Source organism: Oncorhynchus keta, chromosome 22 (assembly GCF_023373465.1).
Source record: "Oncorhynchus keta strain PuntledgeMale-10-30-2019 chromosome 22, Oket_V2, whole genome shotgun sequence".
Lineage (NCBI taxonomy): Eukaryota > Metazoa > Chordata > Actinopteri > Salmoniformes > Salmonidae > Oncorhynchus > Oncorhynchus keta.
This window is the reverse complement of record NC_068442.1, coordinates 19,468,140-19,495,370: the sequence shown is the minus strand read 5'-3', so window position 1 is coordinate 19,495,370 and position 27,231 is coordinate 19,468,140. Positions and strand designations below refer to the sequence as shown.

Genomic DNA, 27,231 nt, shown 5'->3' with positions numbered 1-27,231 from the left:
TAAAGGACATTGAACCATAGAGGAAAGGTAGAAAAGCTTCAAGTATTTACATGTAGTTTATGCCCTCTGCTGGCCAGACCTGGTATAACACTATTGGTCAATTGCCCACAAGTTCCAACCAAAATGTTACTTCTCCGAAAGACACACACGCATACATACAGGTTTTGGAGAGGTGCGAGAGGGTGCCACATTGGGGACCGGGGAACTGTTGTTGTGGGGGCTAAGTGCCTTGCTCAAGGGCACAACGCCTTACAATGGCATCTAGGATTTGATGCCAGCAACGCAACGGTTGCCAGCTCACTTCCTCCAGGACTTTTCCCCCGGAGAACTGGCAAACCTCCAGTTGCTGGCTTGCCTCTCTAACCGCTTGGCTACCTGTCACCCCTCTGATTCTGGTGCTGCTCAGTCTTTTAGAAATATGATGAAAAATCCATCAAGCCCATAGTTATACCAATCAAAATGCTTTAAAACTCACAAGGTGGAGTGAGCATTTGTACACTCCAGGGAAAGTGGAGATAATCAGACCACAAACGAGTAGTAAAACAGAGACGATTTTAAAGGAGTTTGTTTTCATATTTTTGTTTATTTATTTATTAAAGTTACAAGGGAAGCACATTTATTCATTAACTTGTTTGCCTTTAAAAATGTGGGAATTTCTGGTCTTCTACATCCTTAAAGGATTAAAACAAATAACGCTTCAAATACAGTATATATCTCATTATTGAAAGGGAGTGAATACACATACTGTAATGACTAATGTGTCCTGACGCTAAACAGCTAAAGGAAAAGGGTCCTGTCCAATCACTGATTGTTGCTTCCAACAAGTTTGCAATTCATCAAACAGTGAGAGCAGACATTATGTATTTTCTTCAGATGTTCGTTGTTCTGCTTTTGTGCCAAGTTGAATATGTAGAATACATGTTTTTCCTCAAATTATGCTCAATTTGCTAATAGCCAAAATAGTTACACACTATGGCTGTTCTCTTGTGGCAACCATTACAATACACCACAGTGTCTGGTGCCCATGTTATTGAGACACAGTTGGCATAATGCTAAAACTACACTCATAATGTATTAGGATGCTAATGCTAACTCGATCCATCTCAATGCTGAGGCTTTCCCATGTCAGTGCAGACAGTGCATGTTTTTCAACGCAATCATTTCTCAAAGAGATGCAATTTTCCTGTCTCATCGACTCTCCTGTTCTTAGTTTAATGGAGGCAAAAGACAAATTACAGACAAATATCAACAATAGCTTCACCATCATGTGGGACTGCGGTGTGGGGCCTGTTCTGTCATCTGTAACGTCACCCTGCACCCTAATACTTCAAATTATGTTAACTATATTATTCTACATTTGACAGTTGTTGCATTTTGTGAAAATGAAAACAAAGGGATTAAATCAATTGTGATTCAATTCTTGTGTACGACTAGGATGTCCCCAATGAAAGCTATGATGACTTTTCTTAAAGAAATACAGATCTCGTGTTATGTGACCTGGGACAAGAGGCCAGTACACCCCCCTGTAACAGGCTTTAAGGCAGTGTTACGGCAGTGTTTTGAACCATTATGACATCTGCTTTGAGCAAAGGGTCCACATTATTATGGCAGTAATATACACCCGGCTCCTAAAGTTTAGGACCCCAACCCTTTTCAGTTTCTGTACATGTCACTAGTAGCATATTGAATTGATGCACAATGTTTAGAAAATCATAGGTAGATCTGTCATGTACAGAATGGACAATATCCTCTATTGTGTGGAACAGACACCCATTCACATTGCATTTCTATCTGAAAGTCTCATATAGAATGTGCCCTATAGAATATCATAGGATTAAGCACACCAATCTGGGGATATGATTGGGCCCATGTACTGTACTGTGGCATGAATGGGACACCCTGTGTAGGTTGATGAGCCTTGACCAACCTCTCCATGAACACAATAGTAGGAGAGGAGAATCCTGGAGCACTCCCAATGTGGTGCTGCTGAGTTAGAGATCAAAGTTTGAAAAACCCAAAACACTGCTTGCCAGTCTGGGTATGTAGCTGTACTCATCTAGCCTGGGTGCCAGACAGTGTGTTTCTGCTTAATCCCAACATGACGTCACAACAGTGAACAAAGGAGTTGGCCACAGCAGAAACAGCCAGACACCCAGGCTAGATAAGTTCACTTGCACACTGACAGTGCAGACAGAAGAGACCATTTGCATAAGAGAAAGGATACAGAGATGCAACATGCCTTTGGAGGATCAGATTCAAATCAGGAGAAGAAAAAAACAAATCTAATTAAAACTAAATGCTTCACCTTTACAGGACAATTCGCTTTGAAACTAGCTTGCTATAGAAGGAATAAAACCATATAGATTATAATAGGATTCACCATCTGGCACATTAACTAGCACTACGCAAGTCAAATACCTATTATAGTTGAACACAAGCAATAGGCAAAATTCCCCTACACCCCACAAGTCCCCAGGTACCCCTCAACACCTCCCAGCCCAGTCCCACACAACAACCCAATCCAACCCCTAGATCAGGGCAGTCCAGTTTTATCTACAGAGGGCCAGTGATGTGGCTCCTGTACCAACCAACACACCTGATTCAACTAATCATAGTCTTCCATAAAGACTGAGAGAAGTCCAAACAGGTGTGTTAGTGTTTGGATGGAATGAAGCCTGGTCATGCACTGGCCCTCAGTGTGGATACGACTGGACACCGCTGACATCTAGACCCGTCCATCACACATGAGGTGTCTTTTCTATATTTCTACAGCAAATAAGCTCAACAAAGCACTACACAACTTAACTTCTGGATCATGCCACAAGGTACAAAATGATGCTTAGAGAATGAAACACTTTCCTAAAACGGAGAGGAGGAGGGCTAAAGGAGTGTCTGGTGGACAACAGTGGGAGTTTGTTTAGTGACAGACAGCTCCTGGGTTGATAGTAGTTCATCTCTGTGGTTCTCTCATCCAGAGCAACAACAGTGTGTCATGCTGTGTGTGTTAGGGTTGTCACGGAGATGAGAAACTACTATGGCTCTAGAAGTCTGTTTCATTTCCACCTGGGTCAGTTGGGTCTAACAACATGAGGTTCTCTCTCACACTCACACACACACACACACACACACACACACACACACACACACACACACACACACACACACACACACACACACACACACACACACACTCACACTCACACTCACACTCACACTCACACTCTCTCTCTCAGGTGTTAAGTGGTGTGGTAGGTTGTCTTTGGTTGGTGAGCTGGTGCTCCTGTCTATGGGGTGAAAGGAGTGTTTACAGAACAGTTTCTATGACAACCAGGGTGTGGTGGGTTGATAGGCTTGCATACTGGCCTCTGGGGCAAGGCCTGAAAGATGGGTCAAAAACAGCCATATTGGATAGGTGGATCTGGATGAAACCCACCAACTGATCCTCAGGAAGGAATGATCCTGTTCCTGATGGTAGCTTCCAACCCCATCCAAAGGAAGGCAGAAAATGACTTTCGAAATGGTGTAATTCCTCATTGTGGTAATAACTCCAGAGAGAGGGGGCCATGCACTAGAGACAGAGAGCTTCTGGTAGAGCATGGGGAGGGGAAAAAAAGCTGTAACTGTTGAAACAGTGTTTCACTCACCAAATACAGAACCATTCTGAGAATTAAAAATCTAAACTGTGGTGGGGAGGGGGTACTGAGTAAACATTCCATCCCTGTCTCTGTCATGACAATGACAGTCTGACAGTCTTGTCTTCCCATGATGCTCTGCTCTCACCCTATCGTCGGTTCCATCATGGTTGGGTTAATCAGAATATCATCCAGACCGCAGGAGGGCATCTAGGATCATGGGAATGCTGCACTCCTTTCTGGGTAGGAGGGGGTAATAATGTGGGTGGGGTGGTGTTGGTAGAAGGCTATGGGTAAGTAATAAAGAATACCTAGACGAGGGGGAGACTGACATTTCACACCGCCACTTCTCATACATATAATCCATAAAAATCCTTGTTTGTTTAGTAATAAAACAATTGCCTTGTTTAAATATGAATATAATAGTTTGCTTCTGCTCTTTAGGAAATGATAGTCCGTGTGAGTGAGGGAGGGCGGTTGCCAGCCCTTCACTACAACTCCATGTCCTGAGCCTCATCCTCAGAGAAGTCAGACATGGAACTCTCAGACGAGGAGTCACCTCCCTCCTCCTGCTCCTTTAGAGCCTCCTCTGTCGCATACTTTTGAAGATACTCTGGAACAGAGAGAAGGAAAAGAGTCAGACAGTCGATCGTGTGTTTGTGTGCGTGTATGTATATACAGTATGTATGTGTGTGTGTGTGTATGTATATACAGTATGTATGTGTGTGTGTGTGTATGTATATACAGTATGTATGTGTGTGTATGTATATACAGTATGTATATGTGTGTATGTGTATATACAGTATGTATATGTGTATTTATATACAGTATGTATATATGTGTGTGTGTGTGTGTGTATGTACATGTGTGTGCCTCACCTTTGATCTTGTGTTTGTAGTCCTCTGGCCGATGCAGGTACATGGCGGCAGCGTCTCCGTTGAGAGGGTCGATGGGGTTGGGGTAGGCCAACAGCTGGGGCAGGAATGACTCAAAGATGTTGGTCAGGTCTGCAAGGGGTGGAGGGACGACCAGTGTTTTACATTATGGGGGTTAAAGAGGTACTAATGTGCAACCTTAGACTCAAGGTAAACACTCAATGAGCTGTACTAATTGCACAACTAATACAACCGTACAAGTTGAACTGCAGATCAACCCCGCCACATCACAAGTATTTCATTTGGAGGTTAGTTGGCCTCACAATTTTGCATTTCATATTGAGTCCTGTCATGACAAATGACTACTAGGTCTCTGTTCAGCTCTCACCATCAATGCAACAGCCTATCTGCTACAAGCAGTGAATGGGCCAACAACTCAAACCAGAACGGGTGATCATTTTCAGTCATGTTAAAACCGATTGACCCTGCTAAAAAAGACATTATAATGCCACGTCTGGTATGTCCCACTGACACAGTGTTCCTAATCGTTGAAACAAGAGTTCAAATCACAGTAACAAGGTCAATTCCTTGTACGTTTAAATTGCTAGTTCAGTTTTCAATGATAGGAACTTCTGTATGGCAATCATGCTCAGCTATTCACAAGGCGAGCCATATAAAAGCCTAATAAACACTACGTTGAGACATTGTAGACCTGTTTTCCTAGTCGGTCGCTCTTATGTCAGCTCCTCACAGCTGCTCCCAGCAGCCACCAGCCCAGACATGATCATAGAGAAAGGGTACAGTATGTACCCATGTCATGGAACAAACCATTCAGTGAGTTTCAAACATTTACAAACTGAAGTGGTAGCATGTCCATTGTGTCCATTTTGAAATAAATTCTGAACTGTTACTCACCATACAGGGCTGTCCACGTCTGGTTGATGACATCTAGACACACCGTCCCTGACCTGAAGGAGAGGGGAGATGAGAGAGCAGAAAATGAACAGAATTGTGAGCTATAACAAACATGATGTATAACTGATAAGATTGTCCAGACCTATACGTCAACATACCGTACATTAGTTGGAATCTACTAAAACGATATCATCAAAATGAACTCACGCTTCATCAATGTTGGGATGAAAGATTTTATTAATGAATCCTGTGAGGAGAACAATAAAGTTAGTTTTCATAGAAAACCTGTGTTATTGTAATTTCCACAATGCTTTAACCAGTTATGTTATTAGTTTCTATTACATAGAGCTTGTTGACAGATGCATTTTGATACTGTACCTATAGATGGAGACTTGAAGGGGTATTTGTCTGGTAAGTCTACTCGCACCTTCCATACACCTCCTTCATAAGGTGCTAAAAAACAACATTTGATTAGAGACACACACACACACACACACACACACACACACACACACACACACACACACACACACACACACACACACACACACACACACACACACACACACACACACACACAGGGAGGAAGATTGCCTCCATATAGCCTACCATACAGATCTTTGCATAGACACAATGAGCCCAGTGAGAAGCCAGCGGAAGTCATTAGGTTGTTTATGAAAACACTTACTTCCTTGTGGGCCGTAGAACTTGACCACAAACTCATTGAGTCCGCTGAGGATGGTTACCTCATGCTTGCTCTCGATGCTGAGCACTTGTTAAGGAAAAGACACGACTGAACGTGACTAACGAGAAGGCTACAGTACAAACAACACACATTTTAAATGAAAGTAAAACAAGCCAATTAAAATGAGCCACAATCAGAATCCAACTAGTTGGGTGAACTGGGCTCCGTCCCAAACGGTACTGATCAAAAGTAGTGCAATAAATAGAGTGCCATTTGGGACTCAGCCCTGGTCTGAGGTCAGTAGAACCAGTGTGTGTGAGAGATACTCTGGGCTAAGGTCAAACATAGGATCGATAACGCCAGCCGTGGTGTCTGATCAATAATGTAGTGATCAGACTCAGCCAACACACAAACACTTACCCTAACCAAAACTAACCACACAAATAACTAATACGTTACCTCACTCTCTTATAACAAACAATGTCATATTATAACCAGAAATAGCCTAACTTCATACAATAACCAGAATGACCCAACACCCTCAGGCTCTACCCAGAACTAACCAAATGTGGGTATCAGCTTCTCTTCTTGGGAGAATAGGAACCGAAACAATAGGAAAGCACCAGTGTCCCATCAACTAGTCTAGGCCTCTGGGAGACAATGCTCTGGCCTGATGAGGACCCCCGCTGTGGAGCTACATGCTGGGCATCAGTCACCAGGGTCTATGGATGGAAACACCTTCCACATTCTGACACCTGTGCCCTGTATTGTTTTGACCAATGAATTGAGAGTTCATTTGGCCAATGTTCAAGTTCACCTGGGTGAACGAGATGAGGCTGGGGAGGGAAAAGAATGGGAGAGAAGAAAATAAAGAGAGTGAGACTCTCCAAACTTACTAAACGGTTCATAAAAATACAGACGACTACACTTATTACTCAATTGTAAACTTGCTTACTTGCTACTTCTCAACCCCTACTTCCGGGGGCAGCGCACAACATTCACCTGACAGTTGCCCCCCTTGAATCAGGGCAAAAACACAATTGTCTCATTGATCAAACACTCCTGTAGTATAAATAGTAATAGCGGAGCTGAAATGTAGACATTTTTCTAATATTTGAGACTTGTTTTATTGAGTTTTTACCTGAAATTGCAGCAACAGCGTGTTACATTCTGAAATTGTCACAGTAGCTGCCAGATGCACTGGCCCTCAGTGTGGATACGACTGGACACCGCTGACATCTAGACCTGTCCATCACACATGAGGTGTCTTTTCTATATTTCTACAGCAAATAAGCTCAACAAAGCACTACACAACTTAACTTCTGGATCATGCCACAAGGTACAAAAGGATGCTTAGAGAATGAAACACTTTCCTAAAACGGAGAGGAGGGCTAAAGGAGTGTCTGGTGGACAACAGTGGGAGTTTGTTTAGTGACAGACAGCTCCTGGGTTGATAGTAGTTCATCTCTGTGGTTCTCTCATCCAGAGCAACAACAGTGTGTCATGCTGTGTGTGTTAGGGTTGTCACGGAGATGAGAAACTACTATGGCTCTAGAAGTCTGTTTCATTTCCACCTGGGTCAGTTGGGTCTAACAACATGAGGTTCTCTCTCTCTCTCACACACACACACACACACACACACACACACACACACACACACACACACACACACACACACACACACACACACACACACACACACACACACACACACACACACACACACACACACACACACACACACACACACACAAATTGTCACAGTAGCTGCCAGATGCACTGAGCCATGTAAAACTATGGAAACCCATCCCACTACCAAAAACATGTAAAACAGGATATGTTTTAGAACATTGTTTGGTCATTTCAGATGTGGCACCACAGGTCCTAGAGTGTATGAATTGTTTTCCTGGGGGCTAACCTAATCAACTCCCACCCTAGTTGTAGCGAATGTCATGGTAATAAATCAGCTGTAAAAATAAAAATAAATAAAACAGTTTTATATGGGCTTTGATGGGACAAGATTATTTTTCTAAATCAGGCCATATGATTATTTATTTATTTTTACACCTAGAAAAACCCCTACCCTAGGGAGGATGAAAACATTAAAACCCTTTACCCAAAAACAGACCAATGTGATTGGACAACAAAAAAACAGAACAGGGCCGAGCTCGCTGCATTGCAAAGGCATTGCGTAGGACTTTGCATCTGCAATTAAAAAGATACTCATGCAGTATGTCATCACTATTGTGTTAATTTATTCATTCCAGTCAATCATTTTTTTATATAAAGCTGTAGGTAGCCTAGCCACCAGTGTGAATATACATCAAATTTGATCAAATTCTCAGAACACAAATAAATGTGCCTATTTTGGGCTATAAATTCATAGCTTAGGCTACAAAAACATGGGATGGGATCAGAGTGCATAGGCTTCTCTAGGCTACCTGCAGCTGTGGATGTTATCAGTAGGCTACAGTTGATCAGACTGAAACACAGACTAAATGTGTACGTTGACAAATCATGTGGCATTTTAGTAAAAATACAAAATTTAAAAATTGGGTGGCGGGTATGGGCTTCCAAATAAAAAGCTTGGTCACATTTTCAGTCGCATTTTGCTTTAACCACGTAATGATTTGCATGATATTGATAAAAATAAAGCCTGGTTTGTTGTAATGTTGTAAGGTGCTGTACTTGTACATGCATGTGAAAGGGTTAATCTGTCATTTCTTATAGGCTAACGTTACTTGATGAAGACATGCTGTTACAGCAACTCTTTGCTTTGTTCTTGAAGCTAAAATGTAATGAGTGTAGCCTACAGATGAGAAGAGAAACCCTTTAATTGACTGCACATACATGCTTGTGAATTGTTGCATTATTCAATAGCGTAATATGGTTTGGTTGCATTATTTAATAATGTAATATGTTTCAGAAGAAAAGTTTGTCATTGTTGAATAGTTTGTGCTGGCTAGTGCCTACTGTGATATTTATGGTCAATTTGAGCTGCAGACCAAGAATGTTGTGTTGACCAACGAAAGGCAAGGATGTAATGTGAATTAAAAAGTAGAATTCTCTTCTGCAACTCCGCTCCTTCATATCTCGTAGTGGGAATAGGGCCATAGAGAGAGCTAGATAACATGATATGTTTAGAGATCTAACTCGCCACTCCAGTCCACATCAAGAAGATTTTACTTCAGTTTTTATTTAATCTCATTCATTTCTGTATCAACCACCAAGTGCATAGGAGCCGTGGAGGACATAGTTGATAGTTATGAAGTAAAATATTTGCTTTGTGTGTATTTTATTTAGTCTCTATTGCCATTGTCCTAACTGGAAGGTTTAGTGAATGGGTCCATAGTATGTCAATAGGGCTAAATTGCTTGCTAGCTACCCACGGAAAATTGACCTTGCATAACATTAGTTTTAGGTCATTTTAGCCTGTTTAACAAGCTGGCTAGCTAGATTATTACTCACATGTAGTTAGCTGATAGTTAAAGTAAAACATTTGCTTTGTGTATATCTTGTTTCTTCTCCATTGTTGCCATTGTCCTGGCTAAAAGAAGGTTTAGTGAATGGGAGTTGCAGTGTGAGGTAATAGTGGGGGAAGTGTGATTGCTTCTCAAATTAATTCTAGTCTACATATTGAGAAACTATATCCTCTTGATTCCTGCTTACAAGCAAAAACTCCAAAATGAAGTACCAGTGGCACGTTTAATATGGAAGTGGTCCGATGCGGATGCTAAAGTACAGGACTGTTGTTTCGCTAGCACAGATTACAATGTTCCTGGATTCATCCGAAAACATTGAGGAGTTTACCACATCAGTCACCTGCTTCATCAATAATTGCATCGACGACGTCGTCCCCACAGTGACCGTACGTAATTATCCCAACCAGAAGCCATGGATTACAGGCAACATCTACACTGAGATAAAGGCTACAGCTGCTGCTTTCATGGACCGGGTTGCAAAATAAATGGCAGGAGATTTTCGATGTACCAATTCCATACACTTGACTCAGAGTTTTTCAATTTAAATGATTACATACAATTCTTGCCACCAACAGAATGCTATATATATGGGCCATATAACAATCTCAGCTCTGTAGATTTTGTTGCGGAGAGACAGAATCAATAATAGCCCACCTTAACTCATCCCCATACTGTTCTTTTTTTTGCTCTTTTGCACCCCAGTATCTCTACTTGCACATCATCATCTGCACATCCATCACTTTAGTGTTAATGCTAAATTGTAATTATTTCAGCACATTTGCACACACTGTATATAGATTATTCTATTGTGTTATTGACTGTACGTTTGTTTATCCCATGCGTAACTCTGTGTTGTTGTTTTTGTCAACTGCTTTGCTTTATCTTGGCCAGGTCACAGTTGTAAATAAGAACTTGATCTCAACTGGCCTACCTGGTTAAATAAAGGTGGAAAAAAATCAAAATAATACCGAGCTCAAGGCTAGAGCTGCCGCTTTCAAGGACCGGGACACTAATCCGGACGTTTATAAGCAATCCCGCTACAACCTCTGACGAGCCATCAAACAGGCAAAGCACCAGTACAGGACTAAGACCGAATCCTACTACGCCGTCTCTGACCAGGGTTCGTACAAACAGTGGCAAGTCAAATTCAAGGACTTTCAAGTACTTTTTCAAACACTATCAATTTGTAATAGTTCATATTATGCAATTGTTTCTAGTCGCCACCAGATGCCAGTATATTGCCACAACCTTATGATATTCAACATTACCTGACAAGTTCTACTCAATAATAAATGGTTTTACTACATACATGAGTGTTAAGTCAGTACTGATGATGTTGTAATTTGAGTAGTGATGAGCAGAGATTTTGTACATGCCTACTGGTGAACACATTTCATATTAGCATTACTACACAATTCCAGCTTAATGACTGTTTTTATTGGGCATCTACTATTTAATAGCTACAAAAAAAGTGTCTTGCTTCCGACTGGCAGCTTTAGGGAGGGCAGGTGGGCTGTGTGAGGAAAACGACATGTGAACAGCCACCAGAACAGCAGGAGCATGGCTGCTGCTTGATAAAGCGGAATATCGTTTGCGCTCCTTGAGGCGATAGGCAAAAAAAAAAACTCTGGAGGTTGCTGCAGAGAAAAAAGTCGATGTCGAACTGCCGCTAGCGCAGGATGCAGCGCTGTGTCATTCCCCTTTCATGTGGCTCTTCAGGGCCAATTCACTCATGCTCGCAATGTCAAAGTTGCTTTTTCTGCACCTTATGCGGTGTGGGATGGTTGGGTTCAGTGATGTAGTGGTAAAAAGGTGGGTAAACTATACTGAACAAAAATATAGAATGCAATCATGTTTCATGAACTGAAATAAAATAGATTTTAAATTAAATATGTACAAAAGGCAGGATTGAATCTACATTTTAGCTATTGATGTGAGGTTTGGCAGCACCTAATCAGTCAGTTCGATACCTGCCTGGCTGAGTGGCAGTGTGGGTGGAATGAGCGAGCTTGCCCTGAAACCACAGTGCGAAACACGTGAGGAAACAAAACTCAGTTGTCTGCCTAGAAATTACATTTGCAAGACCAATACGTTTTCATAAACATATTTGATCATTATCTGTTTTCCTCTCATTTTAAGTCAAGTATTTTTCTTGTACCAACTTGACTTGAGTGCCAAATTCAAGTACTTTAAGCACCTTGTGCGAACCCCGTCTGATGTGGGTTTGCAAACTCACGGATTACAAAATGGAAACCCAGCCGCAAGCTGCCCAGTGACGCAAGCCTAGCAGACGAGCTAAATGCATTGAAGCGAGCATAGAATGCAAGCAACACTGATCCATGCATGAGCGCACCAACTTTTCCAGATGTAGTCGATGCGACTAAGACCATTAAACAGGTCAACTTTCACAAGGCAGCGGGGCATTACCAGGACGGGTACTCAGAGCAAGCGCTGACCAGCTGGCAAGTGTCTTCACTGACATTTGCCCTAACCCAGTCTGTAACATGTTTCAAGCAGACCACTATAGTCCATGAGCCCAAGAACGCCAAGGTAACCGGTCTAAATGACACGGGGGGGCATCAGGAGTGCGTGCTTAGTCCCCTAATACTCCCTGTTCACCCACAACTCCGTGGCCGCACACAACTCCAACACGATCATTAAGTTTGCTGATGACACGGCAGTGATAGGCCTGATCACCAATGAAGATGAGACAGTCTATAGGGAGGAGGTCAGTGACCTGGCAGTGTGGTGCCAGGACAAAAACCTTTCCTTCCATGTCAGCAAGACAAAGGAGCTGATCGTGGACTACAGGAAAAGGAGGGCCGAGCACGACCCCATCCACATCGACAGGGCTGTAGTGGAGCGGGTCGAGAGCTTTAGATCCTTGGTGTCCACATCACTAAGGAATTAACATGGTCCTCACACACCAACACAGTTGTGAAGAAGGCAAGACAATGTCTGTTCACCCTCAAGATGCTGAAAAAATTTGGCACGGGCCCTCAGAGTTTTATAGCTGTAACATAGACCGTCTTGACTGGCTGCATCAAATCAAACTTTATTAGTCACATGTGCTGAATACAACAGGTGTCGTAGACCTTACAGTGAAATGCTTACTTATGAGCCCTTAACCAACAATGCAGTTTAAAACAAAAATACAGATAACAATAAGAAATAAAAGTAACAAGTAATTAAAGAGCAGTAGTAAAATAACAATAGACTATATACAGGGGGGTACCGGTACAGTCAATGTGCAGGGGGCACCGGTTAGTTGAGGTAATGTGTACATGTAGGTAGAGTTATTAAAGTGACTATGCATAGATAACAACAGAGAGTAGCAGCTGTGTAAAAGGGGGGGGCAATGCAAATAGTCTGGGTAGCCATTTGATTAGGTGTTCAGGAGTCTTATGGCGTGGGGGTAGAAGCTATTTAGAAGCCTCATGGACCTAGACTTGTCGCTCCGGTACCACTTGCTGTGCGGTAGCAGAGAGAACAGTCTATGACTGGGGTGGCTGGAGTCTGACCATTTTTAGGGTCTTTCTCTGACACCGTCTGGTATAGAGGTCCTGGATGGCAGGAAGCTTCACCGCTTGGTATGATAATGCATCAGGCCGAGCTCCCTGCCATCCAGGACCTCTATAGCAGGCTGTGTCAGAGGAAGGCCATACATTTTTTTTTAAAGACTCCAGCCACCCAAGTCATAGACGGTTCTCTCTGCTAACACACAGTAAGAGGTACCAAAGTCTGGAACCAACAGGACCCTGAACAACTTCTACCCCCAAGTCATAAGACTAAATATTTAACCAAATAGCTACCCGGAATATCTGCATCAACCACCTTTTGCATGAACTCTTTTGACTCATCACCAGGGTTGGGTAGGTAACTTTCTAAATGTTATCCGTTAAAGTTACTAGTTACCTGTCCAAAATTGTAATCAGTAATGTAACTTTTGGATTAACCAAACTTTAACGTAATCTGATTACATTCAGTTAGACTTTTAGATTAGAAGAAGAACAAAATGTAAAAGTTACCAATTGAACAACATCTATTGCAGGATAAATCAATGTTACAGTTTCCATAACTGGCCATATATGAATGTAAAATGTCACTTTATGGGTTGGTTATGTAGGCTTCTTGTAACCCATCGCTTTCTACTACATACAATAATACGATTCATTTATATCGTTACATTAATAAAGATACAACTACAGCTTTCCCCATCAAATCACATTTTATTGGTCACATACACATGTTTAGCAGATGTTATTGCAGGTGTAGCGAATTGCTTGTGTTTCTAGCTCCAACAGTGCAGTAATATCTAACAATTCACAACAATACACACAAACCTAAAAGTAAAAGAATGGAATTATGTAATATATAAATATTAGGATGAGAAATGTCAGAGTGGCATAGACTTAAAGACGACTGAATTTTAGTCTATCAAAAGTGTACAAGTTTGAGCATGTGTCCATTAGGCCTATGGATTATTTAAAAAATGTATCAGCATGAATCAGATTGAGCAATAAAAAAATATTTTTCTCTGTGCATTGTTGGGGAGGGCCCGTAATTAAGCATTTCACTGTTAGTCAACTCCTGCTGTTTACGAAGCATGTGACAAATACTATTGGTTTGGATAGTTCTGGCTGTGTGATAAACTGATAGTGAAAGTTTTGAAGCCAAGAATACTTGCTAGCTACATAATTGCTTATGCAATTACTATCTTAGTCTCCATCATAGGGTCATGGCAGGATAGTGAAAAGTACCTCTTCAAGCGCGTAGAGTTCAGAGACTGGTGATTAGTCATAGTGTCAATCAATCTGATCTCTGATGTAATGACAGCATCTTAACAGTTAACCCACTGTTCCTAGGCCGTCATTGAAAATAAGAATTTGTTCTTAACTGACTTGCCTAGTAAAATAAAGGTAAAATTAAATTAAGTCTAGAGGGTGTATTGCATGTGTTAGCTTCATGCAGGAGAATGGCAGCCATTATTTTATTTTGTGTAGAGTGGAGACTGAATCATTTCATGCCTAACTTCTTTCAAATTAAATCAGTTTGTTGCTGGTTATTTTTACAGTATGACAACTATTATAAGTTGGAAATATTACATTAAGTTTCAAAGCATACAGTATGTAGAGCACCAGTAGGGTAAGCCCAACAAAATATAGGTTTAGACATTTCTAACATATAGAAATGTTTGTAAGGAAAGTGGAGAGCAAATTAAATAATAATATCTCATGTGAAGTTTAATTTACTTAAAAATTGTTTAAAAAGACATACAAATATTTGATCAAAATGTATGAAAAGTGTGGAGTGGGCTTAATCGGTACCAAGTGTACCCTTTAAAGGCCCCTGGGTGTTCCAAATAAGTCCACCTCTTAAATAATACATTTGAATTCATTTCCAAACTGACATTTCTGATGTAATATTTGATCATATTATCTCCCCTAAAGTTAAAATAAAAAAGAGTCATCACAGATGTAGCACTCATAACAGCGGGGTGTCCAATCGTATCCACAGAAAAATGTGGACTTTGGCTATTATTCTTGCCAACCAGTGCACACCTGACTCTATTAATCAACGAATCATCGACTTCAATCAAGACATGATTAGTTTAATCAGGTGTGTTAATGCTTGGTTAGAACACAACCCTGCACCCACACTGGGCCTCTGGATAAGAAGCATGCGCAGCCATGCCCTAACGCAAACAACTTTCAATTAATTCTCTGAAAGCTGATTTACATTTGCCGTTCTGCTATTCTTGTTAATTAGTCCAACTTATCTTCCTAAAGCCTATCTGAAGACTGTTTCAAATCTCCCCCTCTACTGTGTGTGAAAGAGGTACAGGTGGGGGACCTAAACAATGGATGAACCTGAAAGTGCATGATTAGTCACCCAATTGTCATCTTCTTTTCCATTACTTGTTTCCATTTTTGGCCACCCCCTGTAGGTTTTCTATCCCCGATGTCCCTCAACCCTGATCTTATTCTTCTCTTTCTGCATCAACGACTGCCTGTCCACTCAAAACATCTTGGAGATTGTTTAATTAAATATATCCACAGTAACAATCACACTGGCATTCAGTACAGTATGAACAGCCATGGCCCTAAGACTGATTGGACTGTAGTAATCAGAGTAAGTACCCCTCTGCAAGGCCCCCCATAGCCTTGTAAAGTTGCCCATTTGTAAGTCCGGATTTGTCTATATCCTTTACTCAAACGTCACTAGAAATTTGCATTTAAACCTGTTTTTCAACAACAAAAAATCTGGGGGCATGCTCCCGGACCCCGGTAGCAAAAACTGTCCGTCCCCCCCAACGTCAGAGTCGCTCCTATGCAGCTGTCAGCCATGTATTTATTGGTTTATCTATCTATTATGTTTAGTCTGTCTTGGTTTGCAGCTAGGCTTAAGTCACAACATCAAGAAAAGATTTTTTTTTATTGGGTTTAGGAACAACTGAACAAGAGCAGGATTGAAGAACACTGGCCTAGACTAAAGGATGAGAGCAGGGCAGTCAGCAGTGACTGTGACCTACAACAGACAGGACCTATAAATAAGGCTGGCTACCATGCATCTCTGTCTTGTCTTTCCCCTAGGGCCCAGGGCTGATGCGTGCACACAGACAATACCAAACACTGAAATAGTCCATAGGTACAAAGGGAAGGGACTAGGGCCTGAAATGGAACCAGTCCCCAGAGGTCATCATGACAAACAGTCATGCGTTCTACATTAAGCATGCTCTACATTTACCTGTTCCTCTGCTGCCTGGAGTAAACAAAAGACATGCCCTCACACTGAGTGGCTGATATACACTACATCTGGACACCTGCTCGTCGAACATCTCATTCCAAATTCATGGGCATTAATGTGGAGTTGGTCCCACTTTTGCTGCTATAACACCCTCCACTCTTCTGGGAATGCTTTCCACTAGATGTTGGAACATTGCTGCGGGGACTTGCTTCCATTCAGCCACAAAAGCATTAGTGAGGTCAGGCACTGATGTCGGGAGATTAGGCCTGGCTCGCAGTCAGTGTTCCAATTCATCCCAAAGGTGTTCGATGGGGTTCTGTGCAGGCCAGTCAAGTTCTTCCACACCGATCTCAACAAAACATTTCTGTATGGACCTTGCTTTGTGCACAGGGCATTGTCATGCTGAAACAGGAAAAGGCCTTTCCCAAACTGTTGTCACAAAGTTGGAAGCACAGAATCATCTAAAATGTCATTGTATACTGTAATGTTAAGATTTGCCTTCACTGGAACAAAGGGGCCTAGTCCGAACCATGAAAAACAGCCCCAGACTATTATTCCTCCTCCACCAAACATTACAGTTGGAACTATGATTCGGGCAGGTAGCATTCTTCTGGCGTCCGCCAAACCCAGATTTGTCCATCGGACTGCCAGATGGTGAAGCGTGATTCATCACTCCAGAGAACGCGTTTCCACTGCTTCAGAGTCCAAAGGCAGTGAGCTTTACACCACTCCAGCCAACGTATTGTGCATAGTGACCGTAAGCTTGTGTGCGGCTGCTCGACAATGGAAACACATTTCATGAAGCTCCCGACGAACAATTATTGTGCTGACGTTGCTTCCAGAGGCAGTTTGGAACTGAGTAGTGAGTGTTGCAACGGAGGACAGTCCATTTCTACACGTTACAGCACTCGGCGGTCCCATTCTGTGAGCTTGTGTGGCATACCACTTTGCAACTGAGCCGTTGTTGCTCCTACATGTTTCCACTTCACAATAACAGCACTTACAGTTGACTGGGGCAGCTCTGGCAGGGCAGAAATTTGATGAACTGACTTGTTGGAAAGGTGGCATCCTATGACAGTATCATGTTGAAAGTCACTGAGCTCTTCAGTAAGGCCATTCTACTGCCAATGCTTGTCTATGGAGATTGCATGGCTGTGAGCTCAATTTGATACACTTGTCAGCAACAGGTGTGGCTGAAATAGCCAAATCCACTAATTTGAAGGGGTGTCCACATAATTTTGTGTATTTAGTATATCATGCACAACCCACATTTCTCCACTGGTGCTGGGCTAAAAACACTGGATTTACTGTGTACAGGTTTTTCTACCAGGCTTTACAATGTTCTCTTATCAGATAAGAGAGCAGAGGCTTCACATACTAATATACAAGATCCAGTGCCAGAGACAGACTATGCGGATTTGGCAGGCACAAAGAAAGGACAGATTTACCACAATACCCAGCCCCCACCTAAACTTCAGGAACACCCACACGTGTATAAACCCACAAGTACACACGTGCATGCGCGCACACACACACAGACACAAAACATGCTAAGACAAAAAACAAACATCTCAAGATGACACACAATCATGAAAATATCTCTCCCTCTCTAACACATTCATGTTCCTCACAGCGATGGCACTCAATAGGCCACTGCTCATTTGATGTTTAGCCTACTGTACTGTTCATTATTTATTTATGCAATTTATATTAATGTCTTGAGAGAACTGCCCAGGAAGGCAGCAAATTACTCATGATATCCATGCATTGATTTCAAACCAGACAGTATGTTAGGGGGGTGGGAGGAGGACGCAATAGCTTTACTAAAGAGGGGAAATGTCATTGTGCATGTTTTCCCAGGTGTATTTAGCAGGTAGTCTATCCTGACCTATAGAGTGAGTAGACATCAGAAAACACACACACAGTCATGAGAGATTAGGTTACTAGATATTTTTAAACCCTACAGTGCTATTATCCAAAAGACACCAACCGATTGCAACAACAAAATCTAATGTTTTCTCCAAAACCTTGACATGCACACTGAATCATCTCTAACGGATTGTTTTCATAATGGCAGGTGGGTCTCAGTTTATGACCTGATAGGAAGTCAGTAGCTAGGCCTGTCTATTCCAAGCCCCCATCCGCTCCCTGTGGAAGCAGGGTTTAGTGTAGGTCAGTGCTGTCCGGGGTTCTTTGGACGCCCATACCCTAAACCTATACCTTAACCATTGTCCCTGTTCCCAAGAATGGAAAGGTAACTGAACTAAATGACTAAATGACTATCGCCCCGCCCCGTAGCACTCACTTATGTCATGAAGTGCTTTGAAATCGGCCCTAATTAATCGGCCACTCTAGTATATACATCAAATGTATGTGTCACATGTGCTGAATACAACAGGTGTAGTAGACCTTACAGTGAAATGCTTATTTACAAGACCAACAATGCAGTTTTAAGAAAATATCTACAAAAATATATTTTAAAAAGTAAGAGATAAGAATAACAAATAATTAAAGAGCAGCAGCAAATAACAATAGCAGGGCTTTATACAGGGGGTACCGTGTGGTGAGATATGAGATGAGTAATGCAAGATGTGTAAACATTATTAAAATGACTAGTGTTCCATTTATTCATTTACACAGATTTCAAGTCTGTGTATGTAGGCTGCAGCATATCTGTGCTGGTAATGGCTATTTAACAGTCTGTTGGCCTTGAGATAGAAGCTGTTTTTCAGTCTCTCGGTCCCAGCTTTGATGCACCTGTACAGTTTTAGAATTAAAATTAATATGTGTCAAAGTCTGCTGCCTCAGTTTGTATGATGGCAATTTGCATATACTCCAGAATGTTATGGAGAGTGATCAGATGAATTGCAATTAATTGCGAAGTCCCTCTTTGCCACACAAATGAACTGAATCCCCCAAAATTTTAGCCCTGCCACAAAAGGACCATTTGGCATGTCAGTAATTCTCTCGTTAACACAGGTGAGAGTGTTGACGAGGACAAGGCTGGAGATCACTCTGTCATGCTGATTGAGTTCGAATAACAGACCTGAAGCTTCAAAACGAGGGTGGTGCTTGGAATCATTGTTCTTCTTCTGTCAATCATGGTTCCCTGCAAGGAAACATGTGCCGTCATCATTGCTTTGCACAAAAAGGGCTTCACAGGCAAGGATATTGCTGCCAGTATGATTGCACTTAAATCAACCATTTATCGGATCTTCAAGGAGAGCGGTTCAATTGTTGTGAAGAAGGCTTCAGGGCGCCCAAGAAAGTCCAGCAAGCGCCAGGACCTTGTATGAGCTGAAAGTTTAGAGGGATGGCCAGGTCTTGGTAGATTTGCAGTGGTCTGATACTCCTTCCATTTCAATATTATCGCTTGCACAGTGCTCCTTGGGATGTTTAAAGCTTGGGAAATCTTTTTGTGTACAAATCCGGCTTTAAACTTCTTCACAACAGTATCTCGGACCAGCCTGGTGTGTACCTTGTTCTTCATGATGCTCTCTGCGCTTTTAACGGACCTCTGAGACTATCACAGTGCAGGTGCATTTATACGGAGACTTGATTACACACAGGTGGATTGTATTTATCATCATCATTAGTCATTTAGGTCCATATTGGATCATTCAGAGATCCTCACTGAACTTCTGGAGAGAGTTTGCTGCACTGAAAGTAAAGGGGCTGAATAATTTTGCACGCCCAATTTTTCAGTTTTTGATTTGTTAAAAAAAGTTTGAAATATCCAATAAATGTCGTTCCACTTCATGATTGTGTCCCACTTGTTGTTGATTCTTCACAAAAAAATACAGTTTCATGTCTTTATGTTTGAAGCCTGAAATGTGGCAAAAGGTCGCAAAGTTCAAGGGGGCCGAATACTTTCGCAAGGCACTGTATAAAAAACTATCAATCAATCAATCAATCATAATCACTAGTTAACTACACATGGTTGATGAAATTACTAGTTTATCTAGCGTGTCCAGCGTTGCATATAATCGATGCGGTGCATATCGTTGCTCCAATGTGTTCCTAACCATAAACATCAATGCCTTTTCTTAAAATCAATACACAGAAGTATATATTTTTAAACCTGCATATTTAGCATAATAAATCCAGGTTAGCAGGCAATATTAACCAGGTGAAATTGTGTCACTTCTCTTGTGTTCATTGCACGCAGAGTCAGTGTATGTGCAACAGTTTGGGCCACCTAATTTCCCAGAATTGTACGTAATTATGACATAACATTGAAGGTTGTGCAATGTTACAGGAATATTTAGACTTATGGACGCCACCCGTTAGATAAAATACAGAACGGTTCCATATTTCACTGAAAGAATAAAGGTCTTGTTTTCGAGATGATAGTTTCCGGATTCGACCATATTAAGGACCTAAGGCTTATATTTCTGTGTGTTATCATGTTATAACGAAGTATGATTTGATAGAGCAGTCTACCTACCATTGCTCAGTCACCAGCAGGCTTGTAAGCATTCGTTCAAACAGCACTTTCATGCGTTTGCCAGCAGTTGTTTATGACTTCAAGCCTATCAACTCCCGAGATTGGGCTGGTGTAACCAATGTGAAATTGCTAGCTAGTTAGCGGGGTGCGCGCTAATAGCGTTTCAAACGTCACTCGCTCTGAGACTTGGAGTGGTTGTTCCCTTTGCTCTGCAAGGGCCGAGGCTTTTGTGGAGCAATGTGTAACGCTGCTTCGAGGGTGGCTGTTGTCGATGTGTTCATGGTTCGAGCCCAGGTAGGAGCGAGGAGAGGGACCGAAGCTATACTGTTACACTGGCAATACTAAAGTGCCTATAAGAACATCCAATAGTCAAAGGTTAATGAAATACAAAATGGTATAGAGAGAAATAGTCCTATAATTCCTATAATAACTACAACCTAAAACTTCTTACCTGGGAATATTGAAGACTCATGTTAAAAGAAACCACCAGCTTTCATATGTTCTCATGTTCTGAGCAAGAAACTTAAACGTTAGCTTTCTTACATAGCACATATTGCACTTTTACTTTCTTCTCCAACACTTTGTTTTTGCATTATTTAAACCAAATTGAACATGTTTCATTATTTATTTGAGGCTAAACTGATTTTATTGATGTATTATATTAAGTTAAAATAAGTGTTCATTCAGTATTGTTGTAATTGTCATTATTACAAATAAATCAAATATATATTTTAAAAATCAACCGATTAATCGGTATCTGCTTTTTTTGGCCCTCCAATAATCGGTATCGGTGTTGAAAAATCATAATCGTTTGATAAAATCCAAGTATATACTGTATTCTATACCATCTACTGTATCTCAATCTATGACAATTGCTCTTCAATATATTTATATATTCTTAATTCCATTCCTTTACTAAGACTTGTGTGTATTAGGTATTTGTTGTGAAATTGTTAGACACTACTTGTTAGATATTGCTGCCCTGTCTGAACAAGAAGCACAAGCATTAACATCTGCTAAACACGTGTACGTGACAAATATAATTTTATTTGAACCATTTTAATTGTCAACGTCAATGGGAGGGGAGCAAGGAGCCCCGATAGCCCCACCCATTTGTTGTCACTCGAGCAGCCGTTTATCTAGTCCCGCCCCCTACCAGTTTCCGGATAGTAACAGGCTGACCAATCAGGGCGCTAGCTGTCGCTACAGGAGCACAAAAACAAAACAATTCAACTCACGCTGTCTAAACCTAACCTTACAGGCAAATTTCACAAACTAAGCGCTAGATAAAAAAAAACTATAATGTCCATCTACATTCTGATCATTTGGTGAAAAGGGCTACAATTTGGTGCGGCAGCTTAGTGGTTAGAGCGTTGGGCCAGTAACCGAAAGGTTGCTAGATCGAATCCCCGAGCTGACAAGGTAATCTGTCGTTCTGCCCCGGAACATGGCCGTCATTGTAAATAAGATTTTGTTAAATACAAAAAAATACAATAAACGAGTGAGAATGAGAACTTTGATAAAATTCGGAATTCAACTTGCTCCCATTACATCATAGTTAGCGTTGGGGAAATGCAAAACATAGTTGCACCGTGTACTACTTTAGGACGGAAATACATTTAACACAAACATTTCCCCATTATTATAGTACATCATTTCCACATGACTCAAGGTTGGAATATCAAAATGGTTCAAAACAAAAACACTGGCAAACTTGACAAGGCAGGGGACAAGTAAACGATTTGTAAACAAGAGAGCGATGCAATATTACTAATGGTTAATCATGCAGCTAACGTTTTAACAGCAGCAGTGTCAACGTGAATGACTTCACAAGGTCGAGATATAATAGCAAGCGAAATAGCTTAGATAGGAAAGAAAGGCCAGTAAAAGGACGGACGACCGATTGCACGCAGAAAATGGTGCCTACAAGGCCATCGTCATTGTTTAGCTTTTCTAGTCATCGTCGTTCAAGAGGTACAGCTAGCTAACTATGTGTTCCATAAAATAAAGCAGGGTTTGTGGAAACAACCAAGGATTGATGAAAGCATCACTAACATTAAGCACGCTAATTAGCTTGATACATGACAACTACAGGTATTGGACGACATTTGGGAAGTTTTCTGATCTGAGCAAACAACTATATAGCATATATTATTGAGGGTGAAATATTTAGCCTAGATCTGACCCAGCTATGGCTAACTGAAACGAATCGTGTGATGCCTGATCAAAACTAAATGTTTCCTACTTTTGTTGTCATAAAACCCAATAACAGCCGTTATTGTTCGCTTACACAACATACTGTATTAGCTAGTTATTTGTGTCATCAGTAACCAATACATGTAATTACAAAAGTTGTAGATAGTTGTCACTGCAATTTATGATTAGCTAAAGACGAAAAAGATTGTTTTGCCTGTCTGTTGTTTTTGCTCAGAAAAGGATACAGTTTCACCACGTCGGTATCCATTCGCCTCTTGCCTGGACTTGGCGAAGACATTTTTGTAACGTTATTCCTTGGCTAGCTCGATACTTTACTTCGATGAGGCAAGCTATTCGAACTATATGTTCTGCCTTTTCAGTTTGTCCATCGAACGAAATATTTCAACATACCTCGCTTTCTCTCAACAACACTAGCAAATGTCTGAAGGGCTGCGTTCAGTAACTACGCTTTTACGTTCTGGAACGTTCAATTGAACGGAAACAGTACTGTACTGAACGACCAGTTGAAACGGGAAGGGGGGCGCTGTCAGCTTGTCCACTGCCCTTCAAATACGTCACTCATTGGTTCAAGCCACACCCACAGAACGAGAGCAAACGTACCTCAGTTTGTTCAAGAACGTACAATAACATTTTGTGGAACGTGTCGTTCAGTTCAAACCGTTCCGCAACGTAGCAAACGTTCAGCGAACTGAGCGCACATCAGGTCTACTCTCTCTCTCTAATTCTGAACAAATGTCTGTCCCGTCCTGAACAAAACAACCCCTCCGACAGTGACATCAATCCCAATTTATCGACATTCAATGACGAGAGAGGAGAGCTTGTGTCGTGTTCATGTACTATTCGGAACTAGGAAACTCGGAAATGTCCGACTTGCTGATTTGTAGAAAGCCGCATGTATATAACTACAAACAGTTAGCTATTTCCGAGTTTCCTAGTTCCAACTATCACTTGAAGGCGGCATTAGAAATAGAACATAGAAATAGACTTAATAAACACGACAACCATAGACATCGTTTTCTTCCCACAGATGCGCAGGAGAATTTCTACACACAGCGAATGAAAATTACTATGATAAATAATGCTTATGAACCATGGCACCGGGTGAAAACACGTAAAACAAAACACTCATTAACTCTGGGCTCCCACGTGGTGCAGCGTTCTAAAACACTCCATCTCAGTGTTAGGGGGGGTCGCTACAGACCCAGGTTTATTCCAGGCTGTATCACAACCAGCTGTGATTGGGAGTCCTTAAGGGCGGCGCACATTTGTCCCAGCGTCGTCCGGAATTTATCCCCTTTCCGATTGTTTGGGGCATCTGTAAAAAAAAAAATTAAAAAAAAAAGCTTGTCCGGAGAAGACAAGGTGAGCGCTACCATCAGTCCTGTCTCATGCCAACAATAAAGCATCTTGAGACCATTCATGTGTGGGGTTGCTTCTCAGCCAAGGGAGTGGGCTCCTTCACAATTTTGCCTAAGAACACAGCCATGAATAAAGAATGGTACCAACACATCCTTCGAGAGCAACTCCTCCTAACCATCCAGGAACATTTTGGTGACAAACAATGCCTTTTCCAGTATGATGGAGCACCTTGCCATAACGCAAAAGTGATAACTAAGTGGCTCAGGGAACAAAACATTGATATTTTGGGTCCATGGCCAGGAAACTCCCCAGGCCTGGAGGGAAGCCAAACTCATTCCACTACCCATGAATGGTAAAGCAGCCTTTACTGGTTCTAACAGTTTAAAGTTGACCGTTTTAATGTCACATGCACAAGTACAATGAAATGCCTTTCTTGCAAACTCAGAACCCAACAATGCAATAATCAATAACAATGTAATACTAGAAAAAAACACATGAGAAATAAGAAGAACACAATAAGTAAGTAAGCATATTATTTACAGGGCCAGTTCCAATACCATATTTACAATGTGCAGAGATACTGGAGTGATGGCGGTAGATATGTATAGGGGTAAGGTGACTAGGCATCAGGATATAAGATAAAGAGAGTAGCAGCAGCTTGAATATGAGTGGGTGTGCTTGTGTGTAGAGTCAGTATAAATGTGTGCATGTTATGTGTGTCACACCCTGATCTGTTTCACCTGTCTTCTGCTCGTTTCCAAATCCCCACCAGGTGTCTCCTATTTTTCCCCATTATCCCCTGTATACCTGCGTTTTCTGTTTGTCTGTTGCCAGTTCGTCTTGTTATGTCAGGTCTTACCAGCGTTTTTCCAGTATCTCAAGTTTTGTTTTGTGGTCTTCCCGGTTCCGAACTTTCTGCCTGTCCTGACCCTAAGCCTGCCTGCCGTTCTGTCCCTGATTGACTCTGCCTTGGATTACGAACCTCTGCATGCCCTCGAGCTGTCATTTGCCTGTTCCTTTGTTATAATAAATATTCTGAGAATCAAACTATCTGCCTCCTGTGTCTGCATCTGGGTCATATCCTGAGTCGTGATAGTGTGAGTGAGCAGATGATGGAGTGAGTGTGTAGGGCCCAGTGAGTGTGCGTAGAGACACAAATAAAAAGGTCAATGAGGGTACAAGGTTAACTCAGTCTGTGTAGCTATTTTGTTAACTATATATCAGTCGTCTTGCTTAGGGATAGAAACTGTTCAAGAGCTTGTTGGTGCCAGACTTGATGCACCAGTACCGCTTGCCGTGCGAAATCAGAGAGAATAGTCTATGACTCGTGTGGTTGAAGTCTAACGATTTTCCGGGCCTTCCTATTCCACTACCTGAAATACAGTGCATTAAAGTATTTAGACACTTGAATACTTCCCGAATGTACTGTAGATGTCCTGGATGGCAGGGAGCTTGGCCCCAGTGATGTACTGGGTTGTCCGCACCACCCTCTGTAGAGCCACAGCTGTAGAACTTTTTATAGATTTGAGTGCCCATTTTCAACTTTTTATAGATTTGAGTGCCCATTTTCAACCTCCTGAGGGAGAAGAGGCGCTATTGTGCCTTCTTCATAACTGTGTGTGTGTTTGGACTATTTTAATTCTTTAGTGATTTGGACACCGAGGAACTTGAAGTTCTCGACCTGATCCACTGCGGCCCGTCGATGTGGATGGGGGCGTGCTCCCCCTCCCATTTCCTGTAGTCCACGATTAGCTCCTTGGTCTTATTTACGTTGAGGGAGAGGTTGTTGTTCTGGCACAACACTGCCAGGCCACTGACCTTCTCCCAGTACACTGACTCATCATCACCGGTGATCAGGCCTACCACCGTCGTCAACAAACGTGATGAATTTGTTGGAGTCATGCAGGGCCATGCAGCCGTGGGTGAACAGGGAGTACAGGAGGGGACTAAGCACACACCTCTGGGGGCTGCTGTGTTGAGGGTCAGTGTGGCGGAAGTGATGTTGCCTACCCTCACCACCTGGGGTCGGCCCATCAGGAAGTCCAGGAAGGTGTTCAGACCCAGAGTCCTAAGCTTGGTGACGAGCTTGGAGGGGACAAGTGTATTGAACGCTGAGCTGTAGTCAGTGAACAGCATCCTCACATAGGTATTGCTCTTTTTTAAGTGGGTGAGGGCAGTGTGAAGAGCGATTGAGATTGCTTCATCTATGGATCTAATGTGTGCCATAACCAGCCTCTCAAAAGCACTTCCTGATTACAGAAGTGAGTGCTACAGGGCGGTAGTCATTGTAGCATAAAGCCTTACAGTTATTGGGGACAGGAATTATGGTGGTCATCTTAAAACATGTGGGTATGACAGACTGGGACATGGAGAGGTTGACAATTACTGTGAACATGCCTGCCAGCTGTTCTGCGCATACTCTGAGAATGTGCCCTGGAATTCCATCTGGCCCCGTGGCCTTGAGGGTATTGACCTGATTAAAGACCTTTTTCACGTCGGCCTTGGAGAGCGAGATCACTCAATCCTCTGGGTCGGTGACGGCACTCACACCCGGCATGATGTTGTTGTTGTCAAAGCGTGCATAAAATGCATTGTGTTCATCTGGTAGAGAAGCATCGTTGGACAGATCATGGTCGAGTCTTCCTTTGTAATCCGTAATGGACTGTAGCCCCTGCCACATATGGCGGGCGTTGGAGCCTGTGTAGTAGGATTCAACCTTATTCCTATATTATCCTCTTGCTCGTTTGATAACTCTGGGAAGGTCATAGCGGGACTTCTTGTACTTGTTCCTGTCGTCGGCCATAGCCTCAGGGTTGTCTGCGATATCTCTGTGTGTGGTAGCCCTGTCCTTTAGTTTAGTGCAAACCTCTGT

General features: G+C 42.1%; 1 protein-coding gene across 1 annotated transcript; it reads right to left on the bottom strand.

The window, feature by feature from the left end:
- Window positions 1–563: 563 nt before the first annotated feature.
- On the bottom strand, window positions 564–23,733 carry LOC118370951 (ubiquitin-conjugating enzyme E2 H-like). Its single transcript, XM_035756201.2, has 7 exons — window positions 23,225–23,733; window positions 6,111–6,187; window positions 5,801–5,875; window positions 5,630–5,669; window positions 5,423–5,475; window positions 4,511–4,639; window positions 564–4,245 (listed from the first exon to the last, which is right to left on the bottom strand). The coding sequence occupies exons 1-7, from the start codon at window positions 23,275–23,277 to the stop codon at window positions 4,124–4,126; spliced, it is 549 nt and encodes a 182-aa protein (XP_035612094.1). The 5' UTR covers window positions 23,278–23,733; the 3' UTR covers window positions 564–4,123.
- Between the last annotated feature and the right edge of the window lie 3,498 nt (window positions 23,734–27,231).

Excerpts from the sequence above, each read along its gene's own strand:
- LOC118370951 (XM_035756201.2), bottom strand. The coding sequence starts at position 23,277 with ATGTCTTCGCCAAGTCCAGGCAAGAGGCGAATGGATACCGACGTGGTG. Across the intron at positions 5,876-6,110 it reads GTTCTACGGCCCACAAGGAA|CACCTTATGAAGGAGGTGTA; the intron begins GTAAGTGTTTTC and ends GTTGTTTTTTAG. Across the intron at positions 4,640-5,422 it reads GACGTGGACAGCCCTGTATG|ACCTGACCAACATCTTTGAG; the intron begins GTGAGTAACAGT and ends CACCCCTTGCAG.